Source organism: Empidonax traillii, unplaced genomic scaffold (genome assembly GCF_003031625.1).
Source record: "Empidonax traillii isolate 1590-97213 ecotype Southwest subspecies unplaced genomic scaffold, ASM303162v1 scaffold375:size1330703, whole genome shotgun sequence".
NCBI lineage: Eukaryota > Metazoa > Chordata > Aves > Passeriformes > Tyrannidae > Empidonax > Empidonax traillii.
This window is the reverse complement of record NW_020955568.1, coordinates 120,701-141,897: the sequence shown is the minus strand read 5'-3', so window position 1 is coordinate 141,897 and position 21,197 is coordinate 120,701. Positions and strand designations below refer to the sequence as shown.

Genomic DNA, 21,197 nt, shown 5'->3' with positions numbered 1-21,197 from the left:
GTGTTGATAACTTGGTATGAGTTATTGAAACTTTTTAAAAAATAATTTCAGGTTAAAGGAATGTTTAGTTTATCAGAATATTCAAAGGAGACTAGTTTCAGTGAATAAGTATTTTCTTGGAGAAGACAGCATTATGTATAGAACAGCTTCTTTAGTCTGTTTAAATGAACAAGTAGACTGATAGATCATGTTAGGAGTAAATAGTGAATATAAAACAAATGAATGAGAGTGACAAAGTCTGAAGATCTACAGTTAATGGGGGTTGCATTTCATGCTGAGCCTCTTTTCTCACTGCAAGAAAGTTACTTAGTTATGTTCTCATTCCGTCTATGGCAACCTGAGATTGAAATAAGCTGGAGAACGTACTGGGAAGTTAAACATCCACTTAAGTTGTCCAAGTACTCTCGTTTATGGAATTGGCTCACGGTCTTGTGTAAGGAATATTTTAATACTGTCCAGTTGTTAGGACATCACTCCAAGCCCGTCCTAAATAAAAATTAAAATATTTCTGAAATGAACATGTGTTACAAGCCTAATAAAAGACTTGGGTAATGAAAGTGAAAGGAAAAAAAATCCATGTTACTGAATTACAGGGTTGAATCTGAAATTCCTGCTAGTGTCTAGGCAGCCTCTGTGAGACTTTTGAATCCTGCTGCACATGTTGTATTTCGTGTTTCAAGCATCAGAGACCCTCTCCCTGCTGATTGTAAAGACTAAGCACTGTTGCTGCGCTTTTAAAGTGAGGTTTTCCTTGCATCCTGAGAGGTGCAGTTGAACCTTCGAGTAATCAGTACAGGAGACAACTACTGGTATGTTTACAACTTTAGGCTGTAATATGAGAGGCTAATATATTCCTTAGTATGTTTAAAAGTACCATTAAAACATCCAGCAGTTGTTTTGTTTTCAGACAGGTCTTCCAAGTTTAAAAAGAGAGAAAGAAAGAAATCAATCGATCATGAGATTGGCAAGGCTGTCATGTGGAGTGTTGGAAGCATTTAGCCACAGTGTGATCTAAGAAAAAAATAGCAGTCACAGTGTTTTGAAAATTCCCGTGTGTGGTGGCTGTCTACAGCTTTTTCCTGTCTTCACTTCTGGTGATCTTTTAGGTTGTATCTGTATGTTACAGGATAGACAAAGACAGGTATCATCTGTTATAATCCACAGGGTTCATTGAGTTGTGGCGTTTTGTGTTGTGTTTTTTTTTTTTCCTTGGAATATAACAGTGGGGCTAATGCTGAAAATTTTGAATGATAAGAGTTTCAGGAAAGAACTGGTAGGAAACATGTATATAAGGGAAAAAACTAGTTGCCTTCTGAAGGAACTTCAATCTTGTGAGAGAGGTTTTTGCCTTAAGTGCTGTAGGTGGATCCCCGCTGTTTCATTCCTGATACATATATAATGTATTAGTTGACAGAATTTTCTTTACTCTTCTGAAAAAGGTAGAGCTATTTCAAAAATTCTGAAGAGCAGCCTAAGTTTCTAGGAGTTTGCTGTTGCAGAACTATTTCTATGGTACTTTTAGAAATGAAGGAGAATTACAGGAGAATTGAAGCCGTCATTCTCCATAGTGCTGCAGTTCTCTCCTATGTAAACTCACCTTTTGTTAATGATAGGTGTGTAAGTGTATTGTGTATGATTTTTAGACCGCATAGTGTTGTCAGGGATGTACTTTTGGGGAGTGATGAAATAAGAATGTAATTGAAACAACTGGAGATAATGAGGGAAACAGGAAGAACTAAGGCCTTTCATAGTTTCTAGTTATACCATTGCTATAGTGGAGGGATCTAGTGCAAACAGTTCTGTTGTGTAAATTTTAAAAAAAATAAGCCTAATGAAATTTTGCAAATTGTGATTCTGCCAATATACTCGCCAATAACTTCACTGTATAAGTCGGAATTTCTTATGTTTAATTGTTTTTGATGTGCCACCCTTTGTGCTTAAAATTACTTTATACAAATTTTATGTAAAAAATTATGTTCTCAGACGTGTATCCAGGTCTTCATAACCTGACTTCTGTGTGTTATTGTTTTTAATTACATGGAGGAGTCTCTAGGTAAATCACTCATCTTTTAGGTAGAAAGGTTAAGAAATATGATTATTTTAACAAAAGACTGTCAGCTTGAACATGGGTTTAAAGCCTGTCATGAGTGTATTCTATGAAGATGTACCTGTAGCCGTATCTCCAGCAACAAAAGAGCACCTGTAGTAGCTTTTCTAGGGAATGCCTCATTCTTGAGATCTGCTCAATGAATACCTGAAGTTCTCTGCATTCTTTCCTCAAGCCGAGCTTGAAGTAGCCTTAATGCTACAATCCTATTTGGTGGAGCACTCTGGCCAGATCTAGTATTTCTTACCTAAAACTTAAATATTTTCCAGAGTTCAGCAGCTAAACCAGTGGCAGGTAAAGCTTGAATGCTGATTGAAAATTTAGGGCTTTTCAGATGACCTACAAAGAGTCCTTCCTTGTTGGGCTGTGTGGAAAGTCAGTATTTTTCTCAGCTGAAAATTATTTTGCTTTTGATGTTGCAATATTTAAACACTTAACACATGAATAGTAGTTGTGTATCAGGGTTGATTTAAGTCACGAGGCAGGGGGATGTGAAGTTAAGTCATCTGAACTAAAACAGGATGAAATCCAAACACGTCAAAATAACATTTGTTGCTTTATTAAAGAATTACAATATGACAGGGGTAATCTAATATATTAAAAAAACTACTTTCAGTTATATACAACACATGCTACATCGCACATCATACTGTGGTAAAGAAGTGAAGAGGTAATGAGGGAAAAGTATGCAAGCACACACACATAAACACACAGGCAGTGTCTTACAGGCTTAGTGAAAAATATTGAACTTTTAGAGGCTTTTATTCTGCCTCTTTTATGCATTCTTTAACTTTTTTTTTTTTTGCAGTAGTTGCTGTTTTGAAATGGGTGTGTTACAATCTGTTCTAGAAACCTACCTCAGAAGAATTTAGAATTATCCCAGTATGTATTTCATAAGTGTGACTGCCTCTAAATATAGATGAGTAAATCTGTTTAATAATTTGACAGTAATATATTTGTGAAATATGTTAAAAATAAATTCTCTTGGCTACAGATAACTTTTTTATATAATTTTCATCTATAGGCTAAGGATATTAAATAGATTATAAACTGGTATCCATCATTTGCCTGCAAAGTTGGATAGTCCCTTTAATTTATATCTAGCCATTTGTGAGTACAGAGGCTACACAACAGGTAATGACTGAAGTCAGGTACAAAATACTGTGAGTTGTGTATAACATGTTGGCTACATAGCACATAATACCTGTTGTAAATCTGGATTAATTTCCATATGCAAGTTGCTACTTTATTTTGGTAGGAAGAATCATCAGTGTTTTTAATCTAAACGATTTGAATCAATGGTGAATTCCACTTGTAGAAACAGATTATTAAAATGATCAAAGTGAAGGGGAAAGACTCGATTTATCATGACAGTACTGGTTTGACTATCTGCTCTCAAAACAGAATTATATAGTACTGACTTTATTCATGGCAGTTAACAAAGATTACATCATAATTATCACACTAATGTACATATACCAGCTACACAGTTCAAAGGATATGATTTCCTGTGTCAAATGATTGCTCATAATAATAATAATAATAATAATAATAATAATAAAAAACCTCTTGCTGTACAGTTTGTAGTATTTCCTGTATTTGAGAATATTTATACATAACATACAAAAATATTTAAATGTTGTGGCAGTATTTTTACTATCCAAAGTTAATTTACAGGGAATAAAAACCAGGAAGCTTATCTACAGTTCATCTAACTGCCAGTTCTAATAGTACCAGTTGTACTAGTGTTCTGAATGTTATGGCAATTCCTTTCTTCAGCTTTTTTTTTCCTGGGATTATTCTTGAAAATACAATATACAAGCCCTCATATCTTATCAATAAATGTACAATATCTTACATTCCTCATTTCTGAAAAGATAATTCCAGGTAATATCATATCTTTATGTGATTTTTAGAACAGGAAAGCAAACCAAGAGAAGAGTTACTTCAGTGAAATGTGTTAGGGTTAGGTCTTATCATCATAACAACTTTCTTTAGTGAGTACGATCCCCCCCGGAATTCAGCCCAATAAACACCATCCTGATATCGACTGCGGTAGTGCCCTCCCCGGTACCAGACTCCATTGAGATTGGAATGAGCACATGCATTGTACCACCATCCTCCCTTTTGGTAATGGGCACAGTTACCTGCAAAAGAGAGTTCCAGTTCAGTCTCAGAATTAAATGAAAAATATTACAGCAAGCAAGCTAAGCACAACACTTTTTTTACCTGTATGTTTAATATGTAGATACCATGTAGTAAAAGGTGAATTTAGGCTTCTTCAGGAAGCAGCTCAGTAGTTACATTCTACAGATACAGTTCATTATTGGTATTCTCCCTTGCTGGAAAATTTGTGTGCAGTACTGTCCCAAATAACCCTCCATAACATATTTTACAGACTCTTGTCTAGTGTAAACGAATTCTTGTTTTGGTGTTATTATTTATAAGGGTTAATACTATCGGTCTGTGCTTCATAAGGTAAAATCGACAAATCCTTTTGAAAGTGAAAATTCTATATATATGTATGTGTGTGTGTGTGTGTGTGTGTGTGACCGTAAGTATTTTTCCTTTTTCAAAAAAAAAGAGAAAAAAAAATGGAGGGGGGGAGGGGAGGGCAAAAAAAGGCAAGGCAGCTCAGGGCTCTGGTACCTGTGTACACGTCATGGTCCCTGTCCAGCGTGGTGAACTGTTTGCCATTGTGCCAAGTGAAGGAATCGCCTGCGTTGCCGTTGTAACGGCCCAGCCTCAGCTTGTAGTACTCGCTCTCAGGCTCCAGCCTGAAGCTGGCATACTCAGCAAACACCTTCCGACCTGACCAGTCCTCCATTGTTATGAGCAGTTTGTAGTTGCCTTGATTTGTTAACCAGTAAATGTTTTCTAATCCGAGCCAATATTCTCCATCTATATTACCAAATCCTTGCTGTAAAGGAAGCAAGAGAGGCATGTTAATATTCTGCATCTGTGTTAGTGGTAAACCTGAGCGTATTCTTAAATAGAAATCTGCAGTAACTTATTTTATAGAGACTTCCACTTTACCAATAATTTTTGAAGGGTGGAAAACATTAATCTGCTCACTTGTCCTAACCTTGTATGTCTCCCAGTTCCTGAAAAAGTTGACAGAGCCATCCAGCCGTCTTTGAATGACTGTCCAGCCCCCAGGGTCATGCCGTTGATCACACCAGACCTGCATCAACTGGTTTGTGTTCTCTGGTTTCACAAGATAGATAGAGCTTGTGTCATGGCCATCTTCTAATGCTTGTAGACAGTCTCTCCAGGGCCCTGTGTCAAAACAGAAGGTCTAAGCATCAAACTCCCCTTGAGCATATCTTCAATTCAGGGCAGTATTTGAATAGATAGCTTTTTACAGTAGATTGATTTTGCTGAATAGTGCATTTGTTTTTCTTCTTATTGAAGGTACAATATCCACCAAGTGTTTTCAAATGGATTCATTTATTGTAACTTTATTTCTGGAACATCTCACAATAAATTACTGATAAAGGTTGATTTTTTTAAAAATTTATTTTTTTAAGGCAGCTGTACTTTGATCATCGATTACATCTTCAAAGAAACTAGGTATGAATGACTCCATAGACACATATTGAGAATTTCCTTTAGAAAACAAAACAGTAAGTTTGATCTTGATTCTGTCTTTGAGAAATTCAGCTTTTTAGATCCCCAGAACTGTCATTTGCACAGACATTAACAATGGAACTGGCAACATGAATTCAGATTGTAGGTTTTACTGTTGTAACCTTAATTTCTATATTGTGTTGTCATTTAAGATTTTATTAACAAGGAGTGCTTGTGGGAGAAATTTTATATAAATGAGAAGACTTTTAATGTACTTTACATTCACAGACATTACAGTTAATGCGCTTGTGTTTTCAGAGGAATACATTTTTTCCTTGAGTTCAGTAGAGTCCACAAAGACCTTACTCTTTTTGACAGTATTGTATATTTATGATTTTAAAAGAAATTTTCTCTATTGGGAAGATAGATTCCATTTTAATGAGTCTGAGAAATTTAGGTATAAGTGATTTTAGGAGTCTGTGTTGATATCTGCAGATAGACTCCCCCAGCTGCTTTGTCTTCTGAGCATTAAGAGTGAAGTCAGTAAGAATCCTCAGGATTTGAGATCAGAGACCCTGGACTGATTCCCCCTGCCCACTGAAAGAGGAAGGCTCGTCAGATCTTCTCATTAGGAGCCTTACTGAAGCACGTGTTGCTATCAAGAGCGACTTCTGTTTTAAATTATTTCAGTTCTTCTACACTTTTTCATAATTCACTGCCCAACACTAGTAATGGTATTCAGTAAATGAGTTTGAAATAAATTAGTTTCATAGAAATTATCTCAAGTGTTTTTGGGGTTGAGGGTTTTATTGTATAACTATTTTAATCAGTAAGTCAGTGAACCAAGAGGCAATCCAAGTGTTTGTTCCGTGGCCGTGCTGTGTTCTTGTTGCCCTAGTTATATTCAGAGACTGTACCTGGAGTTATGCTTCTAAGCCCCTTTCCCATCTCTGTTGTGGCTCACTGTTCAGATTTCTGGCAGTTCAGGTGTAGATGCAGTGGTCTGTCACGCAGATGTAAAGGGCGCTAGTAATTTTATATGGCTCATGTTTATTTAATCACAATGTGTATGTAGTCTCTGTAGTATGTGTACTTATTAAAAACAAAAAAGAACATGTTAGTCCAAAATCTTATTGAACTCCTTAAAATAGTCAACCACAGAGCTCTGATCTTCATAATAATTTATAGCAGTATACAGTGTAGTATTTAGAGTGTTCTAATTTTGCAGTTTCTTTTAGGCCACATGGAAGCAGTGCTCTACTGCACACAGTTCTTTTCTCTGAAAGTGATTTAAGATCATTTAAGATAAGTACTTAAGATAAGTATTTGAAAGCAGAGTTTTCTATTACTTTTCCATGACAGGTGTTTTTTTGGTCAGATATTAACTTTTCAAAATTTTGACTAAGGTATGTTCCCTTGAAAAAGTGGGAACACCCTGACTTTTGGGTAGGTAGTTTTGATAAAATCACCTATAGGGAGTCAGAATCACAGAAAGCCTTGGGTTGGAAGGGATTTCAAAGATCATCTCGTTCCACTTTTCTGCCATGGGCAGGGACACCATGTAACAAACAATGTGGACAAAATGGGCAAAATTAAATAAAGCTACTGAGAGTAGTAAGACTGTAGTAAGTCTGTGATCAAGGGAGAGTGCTGGTCTACTAATTTGTAAGAAAGTAAAGCTGCCAGCAGATTAAAAGAAAGCATTTAATATTTTTCTTCTGTTTTGTTTAAGTTTTCATTCCACAGGTTGGCTGTGATCAGATGGTTAGGGCAGCCAGGAGCTTTGGTAAAGGTTGAGAACTCAAGAAATTGTACCGAAAGGACTGGATATAACATGCATGGATTTTTTAACAGCAGCTGGGCAGTTATGGTGGTGGGTTCTGTTTGTTTTGTACAATACTGCTTATGGTTTCTTCCTAGTTCATTCCAGGCATGACTAAAGCTTTGTTCTTGGCATTAATTGTAGGGAGAGTTTTGTTTGAGGTGTGCTTTGTGAATGGAGAACACTGTGAAGGATGAGGAAAAGATATTAAATGTTTTATGCCCAGAAAGAAAGGGAAGGGGAGGAAGATACCCTGAAAATTATAGGTTAGTTAGCTTAACTTGCTTAAACAAATCAAAAGCTGTAAATGAGAAAAGAAAAAGAGAAATTAATATTATAATGAATTTGTGCAGAAGAAGCACGAAACTTCTTTCCTAGTAAGTTATGTATTCTAGGGAGAAGGGGCAGATGTCAGATCTTGTCTTAGAATTGTGGACTGCGAAAGAGATCTCTAGAGATCAACATGAAAAATGGCTGGATAAGCAGCACTTTTCTCAGGTGAGGATCTGGGAGTTCTACAGGGTTGCAAATTGATCTATGTTAGCATTTGGTTTTTCAAAACAGGAAATATATGAGGATAGATAAACAAAAGTACTGTGCCTTGAAATAACTTTTCTGTTTGTGCTGTGCGATAGTGAAGCTTCAGCTCCAGTTTAAGCACTTGAAAGCGCAAGGAGGATGTGGAGCAAGAATGAATTTTCAAACCATGGAACAGGAAAGGGAAAGGTCTTCAAAGAGTGTTTGAAAGGTATTTCCGTTACAGATAGATAGGGAAATACTGTACAAAGGTTGAACCTACTTTGAGATGGAAGTAAAAATGTAATTAATAGAGGCCATAGAGTATTGCCGCAAAGGAGTTGTAATAGACCTAATTTTCTTCTGAGAACTTTTTTTCTTACACAGTGCATTAGAATCATGATATTTTTGGCAGAGGTTCTGCATGCCAGAATGCAAGCTTTGGTGAGTTCATCTTTGGCAGTACTGTGAAAATACTGCTTTGTAGCAAAGTGTTTTAGAGACTTTACAGACTTTAGAGACTTAAGTGCTTTGGACTGAAACACCTGCTCAAGTTTCTTTCACTGTGAATGTTTCCATGAAGAAATAAGATGGGGGTCTTTTGGTGGGTTTTTTTGTTTGTTTTAACATGTGACAGTCGCATTATTTGATAATTCTAAAGAGTTTGTTGATGCCTTCCTCATTGCGAATAGCCATGAAATACACTGAGTGCAGTTCCCATGCATTACTCTGTTTCAGCTCTGAGTTCAGATGTCGGTGACACCTCATCTTTTTTCTGTCTGTGCAAGTCTGTGTTGCCCACACACTGAAGAACAGACTTCTCTTATATGGAGCATATATCTGAACTGTTTGTGGGGTTTTTCTTTAAATCTGAGGGACCATGGGTGAAATTGAATTTCTTTATCTGTTGTTTTTGTTACCATGTAGATCAATTGATCTTTAATGTGATTTCATATCTTCTAATCTTGCTTGTGACAGAACCCCTAAGACTCTCAGTGAGGGCTGTATAATATCACTTACTATTCCACCACTTGCTTCCCTTTGCTCCTGTCTAGGGCACAAGTGCCCCGTGTAAGGTACAGAGCAGATATGGATTCTTTTTGGAGTTACACAAGCACAATGTTATCTCACAGATCAGCAAACTTGTAATAACTTCACAAATGTTCACACAAACAGTGTTAAACCCCTTCAGATGTCATGAGTTGTAGCAGCTGAGTCTTGAGCAAAGGTAAATAAAATTTAGATGACTGCTAAATAATGGGATTTTTCTGCCGGTCCTTTATCTTATAATCAGTTTGTCTGGGCAAAGTAACATGAGAAAAATCTGAGGCTAGTGTGTCTGAATCTTAAGAGTTGATTTTTTTGCTTTCTTTCTGTGCTTGTACTACAACATATCCACAAGATAATTACAGACAACATCAGATCTAAGAAATTTCAGTTCAAAGTAATCATTTGCATTTATTTTGCTAAAAAAATTCTGACTGTATTTTTGGTATTACAGTTAAAATGTTTGCCACAGCATATTAGCATTAACTAATGAAGCCATGTCAGTAATATTACTTACCAGATGGTTTATCAGTTGAAGTCGGAATACTAGTAACTGCAGGCATGGTTGGTAAGGTAGGTGGCAGAACCTTTAAGTTCTGATCGCTCTGAATCTCATTAGTAGATATCTGATTATTAATGCGATTGTAAGGGGGAGGCTGGAACACTTTATGTGGTGGTTGTGGAGTTTCTGGCAGTGGCTTTATGGATGGCATTCTTTGACAGTGCTCTTCCAGCTGGGCAATTATCGTGGACTGATTATTGGCAATTGACATCAAATGTTGGTACTTGTGCTCCAAGTCTTTGTATTTGTTTGCAAGCTGCAACATATCTGCAGTTTGGTTCAAAATCTTATTTTCAAGTTGAGAAAGTTCTAAGGCGTTATCACGCTTTCGGATAATTTCATGTAGTAGCTGCATGTAGAGTTGAGTGACACGAGAATTCATGTTTCTGCTCTCTTTTCTTAAGAGTTTAACTTCATTAACAATTCCACCGTCCACCTCTACCAGTTGCTGGAGAGTTTCTATTTGTCTCTTTTGTTTAAGAAGTTCATTGTTAAGTAACTGTAATTCTTGTTTATTTACCCTGTTTTCAAGTAGAACTTCAGGCTCCTTAGAATTAACACAAATGGCACCTGTCACTCTCTGCTGAGGTACGATAAAGGTGTAAGTGCATTTGTCCTGCGTGTCACTGGAACGCTTATATCTGTTCATGTAAATGAATTTTTGATCTGTTTCCTTGTCATCGCCTTCAAACTCCTGTGCTTTACTTGTAGTAACTCCCAGAACAGTTACTAGCATTAAACAGATGAATCTTGTTGTCATCGTGATCCTCTAGTTCTGGTTAAATATTCTTCTGCAAAGAACTTGTTAAAATCTGTTTAAAAATAAATTTAATAGTAAATAACAAATAGGACATCAATGTGGATTTACAAGTGATAATCTCTTCTAAGAAGTACCTAGTAACTATGTATACAAATGAGGTATTTTTCTTGTCCAGCCTGAATTTATGTTGGTTAAAGTAGACATCATAGGGAATAGTTGTATCATTCTATGCTCAAAACTGCAGTTACTAGTTGCTAGTTCATTTAAAGCCTGCCAAGAACCATAAGAAACTAAGCAATAAATACCAGGATTTTAACTGGCCTTTCTTCCAGGAAAGTACCACAAAAGTTTCCAAGACTGATGTTTTCATTTACATATGAATTATATTTTCAATTTCTTACAGTTATAAATAACGACCTTTAAATGTAAACAGAATGTAAGTTAATATGTGTATTAATGCTGATAAAAGTTCTGAAAATATCAAATATTTAATTTGCAGTATTTTATAACCGCATGTATATTGCAAGAGGTACAGCTTAGATGAAGTGTTACAATTTTACTTTATTCAGCAGTATTGAAATTCCATGGCTTAAAAAAAAATAAAAAATAAAAACTTTAAATTAGTCCCTAATAATTATAAATTAAAAACTCTGCTATCCTGATATCACAGGCAGTAAAGTCTGTTATTTTTCCAGACTAGTGGAATTTACAACTGAAACAGTTATTTTGACTCTCAGTGGAGACACTGTCTTTACACTCAGCGTGGTCATCTCACTTCACAGACCCTTCTTGGAAGGGGAAGAATACCTGTATAAGTGCCTGGTAGACAGAGATGGTGCACAGCAATTCAGATCAGCTGGAAATGTCATTTGTCACAGTGCACGCTTTTTGGTGACATTACCTGAACTTAGTTCTCCATGTAGATTCATATTCAAGGTGGAAAGCAGAGGCCTTCAAAATCTCCTAAAAAAATAAGTCAATCCCAGAACTGTATAGGCAGCGGTAGACCTGGAAACATGGGCTTAGCATTGTCACTGCTGCCAGGGACACTCCTGTCACATACCACTCTCTTATCAGCTACTTGGACAGCACTTTGATGTCATATATTTCTAAAAGGTTTTTGTTGTTGAATTTTAATAATCATGTATATACAACCTAGTTTTCGTAAAATAAATGAGGGAAAAATGTAATATGGAGCTTTTCCAGTTTATAAAACGTGTTTGACGCTTTTTAAAACCAAGGTGGTGTTACCATCATGTTTTTCTTTGCCTGCAAAACATTTCACATGGAGTAATCATTTAGTATGTAAATATCTATCATCTTACTGCTTGGTCATCTTTAGTACAATGAAATGATAGTGACAGCTGTGAGAAACTGGAGTTAGTCCAGCCGAGCACAACCAGAATGGATAGCATGGAAAGCTGGAGGCAGGCAGACGTGATGTATGAAGAGCAGCAGGGAGAGTGCGGTCTGTCCAGCCTCCAGAAGAGAAGGTGAAGTATTACTGCTGTCTTCAACCACTTCATGGGTGTTTGTAGAGAAGATGGATTTTTTTTCAAAGTGCACAGTGAAAGTATGTGGTGGATACAAATTACCTCAGGTTAAAAATGGGTTGGGTTATATTAAAAAAAGAACTCAACCATGAGGATGTCTGAGGACTGAAGCAGTCACCCAAAGAGGTGGTAGAATCTCCACTTCTGGAAATCTGTGAAGTTGTGACTTAGGCAAGGCTCTGTGCAGTCTGATCTAATGTTGAAACTTGCCTTGCTTTGTAAGATGAAGATGAAGTCCCATCCAGTCTAAACTGTTCTATGATTCTAGGCAGCTGCTGACTTTTAAGAGGTTTTTTTTTTTTTTAAGTTTCAAGATAATGATGGAAATGCATCCTTAATTATTCCTACTGAGAAGAGTACTGAGTTGTCATTTGCATTTTTCTGTTTTTGTGAAATAACCCATACATACTTCTCTAAAAGATTCTAACAGAAGTGACCAGGACTTGATCTTTCTTAAAATTGATAGACTTTTGCCTCAGTTTCTTAGTTGGAATAAACCCTTTTTCATTTTGCAAATAGAAAGGAATGGTGCTTTACAGAACTTGTCAAGAATCTTGAAAACATGTTAGATGAAAATTTGGAGTTTGACGTGGTTTCTGTAAGCAAAGGAATGCTATTTGGAGTCCTGGAAAATAGAGAACATAAATTCACCCCAGACAGCTTTAACTTGCATAATCAGCATTTGCACAGCAGGTCATACTTGGAAAACCTGGCAGTTTTCCAGGCCTCATGTTTCTGCACAGATGGCTGGTTTTGCAAATGTCTCTTGCATATAGGTATAAAATGGTTTTATTTCACTGCTGGAATTGTAATATCCTTTTTCCCCCTCCTCTAAACCTGCAATTATTATGACCACTGAACAGAAACTGATTTTTTCCTCAGCATTCACTTCTGTCTTTATTACAGCACTTCATGTCTTTAACTGAATATGGGCTTTGGGACATTGTTTTCTGGCCAAAGAAATACAGATAACATCATATTACAGATTTTTCTCCATTTTTTTAAGAACTGTGTAAGAAAATAATGGAACAGAGTTCATCAGTCTCGTCTTAACATATCATCTTAACAATCATCTAGTCCCACTGCCTGACGTCAGAGCTGACGTGGGGCACTGACCCCCCTCTCAAAAAAGGAAGCCTATTCTAGGGTTTGATCACCGGTTGCAGAAGGCAAGCCCCAGTGAATGAGATCAGCACGATTACACTGTGCTGAAATTCTTCTCTTGCCTGCACGTCACCTTTTCTAAAATATTCTTCCTATATGAAAAAAACAGTGGAAAGACAAGGACACTGGTAGGAGAATGCCCCAGTACAAACAGAAACAACCATCAGCTGTCCTTCTTGCAGTCTCCTTACTGTTATATTCGTAAGTCTTTTATTGTCTACTTGTTTGGCTAAAAAAAAAAGTGTTTAGAGTGAGGCCTATTTCTTGCATATTGTGAAGGATAACATAAATAAAGGATATTTCTTCCTTTCTGAAGTTGGATTAAAATGGAAGTTTGTAACCAACACGCTTGTTTGAAGAACTCTCAATGATTAATCTTTCAGGGAGAAAAAAGCTTGTTGGAGACGAGGAAGTGAGAAGAGTAGCCAGTGAAACAATTTTAAGGAAGGAGTTAATTCTTTTTAATATCTTCCTCTTTTTGAGTAGCAAAACATTAGATTCTTAGAACATTAAGACTCCTTCCTATGTAAGAGGAAGATTATGTCTGATGTCTAGGACATTAGCTTTCAGTTTTTGCCATGTTGTACTTATGCCCAGTAATTGATACTCATTGTGCCTGACTAGTGCCAGTGCTGGTCACTCAGTTCTTCCTGTTCCTCTGGCTTAGCCCCTGCTTCTTCTCTCCCTCTGCCAGTAGCTCTTCTTCAGTGGACTGGGAGGGAACTGTATTCCTAGGGCCATTATTTGTCCCTTTTGCAAAATTCCACTTAGGCAACTGTACAGTTTTCAGCCTAAAGCATGCATGCAGGTTTGCAACAAATTTTTTTAATTACTGGAAATACAGTCCCTTATCCTCATGTGTACTGACAGAACATTAACACAGAAGCATACAAACAAAAACCAGGTGAAAGAGGCACACTTAAAAAGAAGGCTGTTTTATTAAATGTCAAATGGAACTTCTAATCAGAAGAAGTATGGAAGTTCTAAGTAGTTTCCTTTCTAGATTCTGGCTGTTCAACACTTGTGTACTCATAAAAGCGCTTGTCATGAGAACTGAGTCAGGACAAACTTGCCCTGGTGTACATGCACCAAAAACCAGTTTTGTGTATGTTTATCCTTTTGGCAGTATATTTTACTTTTTATTCAGGCAAAATAATTTTTTTCTGTTTGTCTTTTGCCAGCATAACTGCATCTATATGAAAACACTTGGCAGCATTATTGTGTGGCAAATAATCCCAACAGTTTTATACTCAAGCCAGCACAAGCACTTTGGTTAGAATTTTGGCTTGTATCCCAAATATTGGCCTATCTGTGTATAGAACTGGAAGTAGGTAATAAGAAGTTGTTTGATTTGCTCATTTGTTGTTTACCCAACTGAGGATGTTTCTGTGATCTGGTGAAAAAAGAGGAAATAAACTTTCTGAAAGGGATATCTCAGCATTTGATTGTTTTTTTCCTGCCCGTTAAAGGGGAAAAAATAAATAAAATCTTACTTTGGCTTTGCTTTGGAACATTTTCCTGTCCTGTACTCTGTCTTGCTTATACGGGACTGTGGATTAGTCAAAATGTGTTACCTTTTGATTGTTACAAATATCTTGACATTTTTGTTAAGTTTCAACAAGATTTGAGTATTTTAAAATCTAAAATTATACACGTGTTTCACAACCTAATTTTTAATTACTATCATGATCCTGAAATGCTAAAGGTAAAAATATTTCTACATGGAAAAATATTACTGTCTGGCAAATGTTCCCTTTTATTTTTTAACCAGGTTGCCTTAAGAGGAAGCATTAAAAGTAGCAGTGTCAGCATGATGGCCTTTTTGGTTTGCAACTACAAAATGCGTGTCATTGTGGATATTCCAAACTGTATACCTTTTTTCATTAGTTGTTGATTCTGATGCCATGCTTCAGAGGATCTCATTTTTACAAAAGAGACTGGTTAACTCTCTTTCACTTTACCTGTGGGATTTTTGAGTACAATTGAAGGTCTGTTTCCATCAGATGAAAAATAGGACTTGTAATAACATAATCATAAAATCAGTGCTGTGGCTGTTTTTTGTTGGATGAAACTAGTTCATAAAATAGACACTTGCATTATTACTCTAGAAAGAAATTCATTTATGAAAGCCTGAGTATATATTGTCAACACTCACATCTTGATCTCAAGTGGTTTTGCAATGCTGAGTCTTTCAACCATTGAGAGATTGACATTTTGTGTCTAGTAGTTTGTACTATGTCTTTTTTACAACTGTGCTTTTCCATGTCCTGCAAAAAGTAGAGCTGAAGCAGCAGAAAGACTGCTGAGTGGTGGCCGAGCACTGAATTTTGTTATGTGTTACTTTAGATTACAAATCGGTTCAAAGAGGAAATGTTTTGATATTTAAGAAGGCATCATCTATACTATAGCATTTTGGAGAAATACAAAAGCAAAATAATGACCTGTGTGAATCTTGTGTAGAAAACCTTATGTAAGACAAGTGTAAAATAATTGCTTGGATTTTGTACCACAGTAGAAGTTTTGTATCTTAAATTGCATTATTATGTTATTCCTACAGATAAGGAACATAATAGATCTCAGTAGGTAAAAGCAGTAGAATTGCTTCTTGCTGCGGTTTTTCTATGGATAGTAAACTGCTACAAAGCCAGAGAGCCATAGGTGTGACAGCATGATGCTGATTCATGGAAAGGCAGCTTTTGAACATGTGGGATGTGACACTGTCTCTACCTGTGGGGGCTGCTTTACAGAGAAGGCAATTTTCTGTGCTAAAACTGATGTTACACAAGCATTTCTTGGAACTTCAGTAGCTATTTGGATTGCAGTGTAGTTGAGTTTATTGCAAAGATAAGCAAAACCACTGCCACTTTGGTTTGAGGAGCTGATCCATCAAAACCTGATATATGATTAAGAAAGCAGCAATTCTCACTTTAACAAGTTAGGATAGATTTTTAGAGGCTTGTATGTCACAGCTGAGGAACTAAGGATAATTACTGTAAACAAGGTGAAAGAGTAGGTTTCCTATGTGACTTCTTACACTTAAGCAGGAGTGCTCAGTAAGCTGTCAAATAAAATGGAATTCTCCATTTAAGTCATTGTATCTTTGGGATAACAGCTGTTGGTTTTACAGCAATCACTGTCATTCAGCCCTCAGCCTCCATAAAAAGGCTCCCAGAGTATTAAATCCCTTAGAAAAGTTAAGTTCAGAATTTTGGAAATTATTTTTTATTGTTTTCTTCTAATTTTTTGTATAGAGTTTTATTTATGTCTCTTTTTCTCGTAATAGGTGATTTTTATTTCATTAAAGAGTGGATAGGCAAGGTCCAACACTTAGCATTTGTTCCCATCTCTCCAAATTGCTCTAACTCAGGAAGAGCTCATAGTCTAGAGGCTGGGTCGTTAAGTGTGCACAGGTCTAATGTGCCAGAATTGAATGCACAGTAATTAAACTGACATCAAAGCTTTTTAGAAATACACAGATAAATGAAAATCGCATTTATAAGAAGGATGACACACACACTTTTGCACTACACTCCTATTTTCTGATATCATTGTTTTGACTATGAATTAAAAAGCAGCAGTGATACCCTATGTACAGATGAGTTCATTCAGCTACAGTAAATGACTCTGTAACAAAATTCAGCTCTGCAGGTTAGTCAGCTGTTTTATGCCGATCAGTTTTAGTTTACCAGTACTTGGGTGGTCTGGCTTTTCCTTCATATCTGATATGCCATTTTTTGTGCAAAGTCCTCAAGCTTACACAGGTAAAGAAAGGCATGGTATTAAGCTATTGCAGCATTTTTCCTCTAAAAGATAAACTGCAGTATATGATTGTGAATTCACACATAGTTTGATAATTGTGCGTTCCAAAGAAGAAACGTGAAAAGCTAGCAACAAATCTTCACTGTTTAATACTTTTTGTCTTTGATATTAAAAGGGCTTTTTGGATTAGTGCAGCTTTACATTTTTATTGCATTATAAAAGCAAATGAAGCAAGGGTGTTGAAAATGTAAAATCCTACTGTGAAAAGATCAGACAGTTTGGTTTTGGTTTTTGTTAACAAATTTAGTTTTTTGCTTCTGCAGAATCCTTTGATAGCCAGTGTTTGTGGACTTACAGTTAGCTGGCATGTTCCAGGCACCAGGCCAGCAATATGATCAGGATTTCACAACACCATTGTGATAAGACAGACAAGCATGAATTTTCTGCATCTGCTTGTTTTCTTACTCCCTGCCCCTCTTCTCAGAGCTTATGTTCTGATTCTACTCCTCCCAAACATTTTCTTGCGTAGAATTGTATTAATCCATCCTCTCAATTTTCACCTCTCAGTTTACCTCTCAGAGGCAATCTTCATACTTGATGCAATTTATTAATTTTTGCTCTTTTCTAAGAAGAAGGATTTCCTTTAGAATTAACTTATGTAGTTTGATTTTTAGATGAAGAATACTGCTGTGAAAAACCTGGATACTGATCTCTTTTTGCTTTTGTAAAAGGAAAGAGCAATTCACAATGAAAACACAGCAAAGTAATATGTATGCCACATGTATTGGGAAAAGCCTTAAAGTTTTGTTTGAAGTTTTAACATAGGGAAGGGCTGACACATAGTAGCATGCAGTTTTAGTTATGAAAACATGATGTAAAACTAAATTGGAAAATTTAAATCCAAACTTATGGAGGGAATGACTTCGGGGGTTTTGCCGCTAGTTACTTGCTTCCAGTATAAGAAGTGCCACACTGACATTAACCGATAGATTGTTTTAAGATACTCGTATTATAATGCAGTCACTACTGAGCTCTTCTGTCCACTTAAAACTGGTGATATTTTGGTTCAAGCACCAGTTCAGCCTTCTTAAAAGGAAATACTTTTCTCACTGAGGGGAATGGATGACTAAAGCAACACTTCAGAACGAGAGTGTCTTCATGACCTCTTGGAGAACTTTTGTTTTGAAATACTATCAAGTGCTGAAAGAAACTGCAGAACGTTATGGATCTTTTGTGCCATGTAACTTTTTTCAAATTTTGGCATAAGCTTCTTTTCAAGAAGTCCAGATTTTCTTCTGGATTACCAAGAATTTCGGTCGTGCTACTTGTGAATTGTTCTTTGTGCTTTACTAAAGTTCTGTCATAGATGTGGAATGTAATTACTGAAAGAGAGCACTGCTTTTGTTGTTGCTTCCCTTAACAGCGGCCTCACCTTATTTTCACTTAATCCAATCACTACCAGAAAGTGCTCATACTGTGTGTGCTTTATATATGTGCATGAACATTGTCCATAACAGTTCTTAAAAAGATTCACATTTTAATAAATATGGTTCATTTTGCCCGTGAAAAATAGCAGTTAGGTCATATAATAACTATTTCATGCTTACACAAATGTACTCATAACTGCTAGGCTCTTTTTTTAAAATTAAATTTTTGCAAAGTATTTCAAATACTCATTTTATAGAATCTGTGAAAGTATCAGGAATTTTAATATCTCCTTAATCGGACATGAGTGTAAAAGAAAGACTGGAGATTTCCTTTTTTTTTTTTTCTTCTATACAGTTAGTCCTTTAGAAAATAGTATGTCCTAGAAAATTTCTCAAAAGACATATGCATTTACGGCAAGTTTAGGGAGGCGTGAAGACCAGAGTTACACACAGAAATAAATAAGATTTTTAAGAACTAAAATAATATTCCTGAAAATAATATCAAGAAGGCTTTCGCTACCTGGCATGTAATAACTCTATATTAATACGTGATGGATTTTTTTTTTTTTTTTTTTTGGCTCGGGGGTATTTTGTTTGTTTGTTTGTTTGTTTTTTAAAGGCACAGAGCAGGCTGCTCCGAGGGAGCTGTGCTGTCTCTGCCAGGCTATTCGCTGCCGGCTCAGTACGCCGGGCACTGCTCGGAGCCGCGCCCGTCCAACACCCGGCCCTGCCCGTCCTTACCCCGCCTCCTCGGGCCTCTCCCTCCGGCCCCGGGATATCGCCTCGATGACCCGCGGTCCGTGCTCGAGCCGGACGGGACGTACCTGGGGGAAGCGGCGCAGTTCTTCCCTTTTTCTCTGTTACCCTCGCTGAGGACCGTTCTGGGCTCGGCCGCCCAGGCTGAGCCCCGCTTCCGAACCGGGACCTTCCCGCCGGGCGCTCGGCGCTCCCGCCCGTCCCCTCACGCGGCCCGCAGCAGCCTCATTTGAACCCCAGCTCTTTGTGGCGGCTTGTCCTGGCTGGGGAAGGGGGAGAGAAGGCAAGGCAGCGGCGACCTGCCCGGCGCTGGTTGGACGGGCGAGCTGCCTCCGCCCCTGGGCTGCCGCAGCAGCGGCGCTGTCGGGAGGGGCTTCCAGCTTCGGCCCCGCCGGCTGAGCCCCCCCGCCCCGGAGCGGGACCCGGGCGCGGGGGAGGCCGAGTGTCGGCCGTGAGGCAGCGCTAATGCCCGTGGTCAGGCGGAATTCGGGAGGCCGCGGAGAACGCGGGTCCGGTGTGTCGGATGGAGTAAGGGTGTGGAACTGCTCGGGACTCGGCCCCGAAATGCCAGGGAGGGGGGAGCACTTCCTGCCGGACGGTCCCGTTACGGTGCACTCGGGGAGTGGAGCTGGGTGTGCCTCATCACCGGCTCCCGGGCAGCGGCACGCAGGGGAGCGCACGAGGCTCCTCAGCACTTCCCAGGTTGTGTTGTCAGGCAAAAGCTCGATCCTAGAAATAAAGGAAGATAAAATTGCCCGAATTCAAGCAAGCTCTTGAAAGAATCTAATGCGGATTGAGAATTCATAATTTGGCTGAACCCCAGAGCATTTTGTAATGTTTCTTCCCACTCATCGTGGTAATCTAAACGCTGCTTCTCGTTTGATTGTTGTGAATTCTTACTATTTTTCTAGAACCTTTTTAAAATTTTACTATTACAGAGCTTTCCCTGTGTAGAATGCTTTTAGTTTTCAGCTATCACCTCTGGGTTTAAAAAAGGTTTGTCGAATGAATGAAAATATTTAAGATGTATTTACAACTTGCTGGGAATCTTGCAAAGAAATTACTGAAATTAAAAGTGAAAGTTCCCAATATAAAAACGTACATTTTTATTACAGTTTAGCAAATCAAGTGGTTGTTTCAGTCATTGTATATCATAACCATCTTCAGAAAGCTATACCATATTGGAATAATGGGTTTGTTTGTAATTTATTTGTCAATTCTAAAGATCTTTGGGTTTTGAAGAAATGGAGGAAACCAACATGTGAACACTAAGTAACTAAAGGTCAAATAAAGAGGTTTAAAGATATTGTATGGAAACAAACTATTTCTGTTCAAGTTAAAAAACAAGTAGTTGCTATTCTGATAATAGATTATTTCCATCATAAAAGTGGATGTCAGAAAAAGCCCCACATATAAATATATTGCACTAGCAATTCAGTATACCTTGGGCTTTTTAAGTTCGTGTACCTTTACTGTATGGCCTGAGATTCCTTCAGGGAATATTAGCACCTCTAATTATTTACTGATTTTATGTTACTGTTATTTTCTGTTTTAACTCAAAGCTTATTAACTTCGGTTTCTAAAGAAGAGGACGCAGGGACTGGAGTGGCTATTTCAGTGCTGTTTAGTAGCATAGTCTGGATGCTTGGGATTGAAGTCGTCCAAAGCTTTTTTAATGCACCAGTTTGAAAATTGAACCAAAAAGTGATAATTCTATTCATTTTTGACAGTTCTATCAATAGTCCCATTAAATTTTCCTTTCAACTTCTATGTGATTCATACTCCTTCCTTTCCAAGGTACCTTTTCAGCCTAAGATACACAGAGCTGCTCAAGGAAGGGTAGTGGGAGCAGGAAGAGTGAAGGTAGTGGTTTGTTTGCCAGGGTGTTGAAGTGGCTGTTTCCTATGCTGATTGGTTTCTCCAATTCCTACCTCCTTGTATAGCTGGGTAGGTGATCACTACTTGGCTAGAGTATCTAATTTTCATTTTAAAATTATTTTTAGATTCTCTGCTTTTGTAAGTAAATAAGGTTTCTAACTTGCAGTTACGTCCTGCAGCAATAAGGTTCTTGAAAAAACAGAATTTCCTGGGGATGAGGTTGTTTATTTAGGATGATATTTATAAAGCATCCATAATGCCTTTTAAGCTCCTTAA

General features: G+C 37.4%; 2 protein-coding genes across 6 annotated transcripts in view; one reads left to right on the top strand and one right to left on the bottom strand.

Annotated features, from left to right (window-relative positions):
• The window catches only part of RALGPS1 (Ral GEF with PH domain and SH3 binding motif 1), an 83,819-nt gene that overhangs the window by 22,761 nt on the left and 39,861 nt on the right, over positions 1 to 21,197 (top strand). The gene's annotated exons all lie outside the window — the stretch shown is intronic.
• ANGPTL2 (angiopoietin like 2) lies at positions 2,651 to 19,343 on the bottom strand. Its single transcript, XM_027892983.1, has 5 exons — positions 19,112 to 19,343; positions 9,580 to 10,436; positions 5,193 to 5,386; positions 4,757 to 5,027; positions 2,651 to 4,254 (listed from the first exon to the last, which is right to left on the bottom strand). Exons 2-5 carry the CDS (start codon positions 10,382 to 10,384, stop codon positions 4,055 to 4,057), a joined length of 1,470 nt encoding a protein of 489 aa, XP_027748784.1. The 5' UTR covers positions 10,385 to 10,436; positions 19,112 to 19,343; the 3' UTR covers positions 2,651 to 4,054.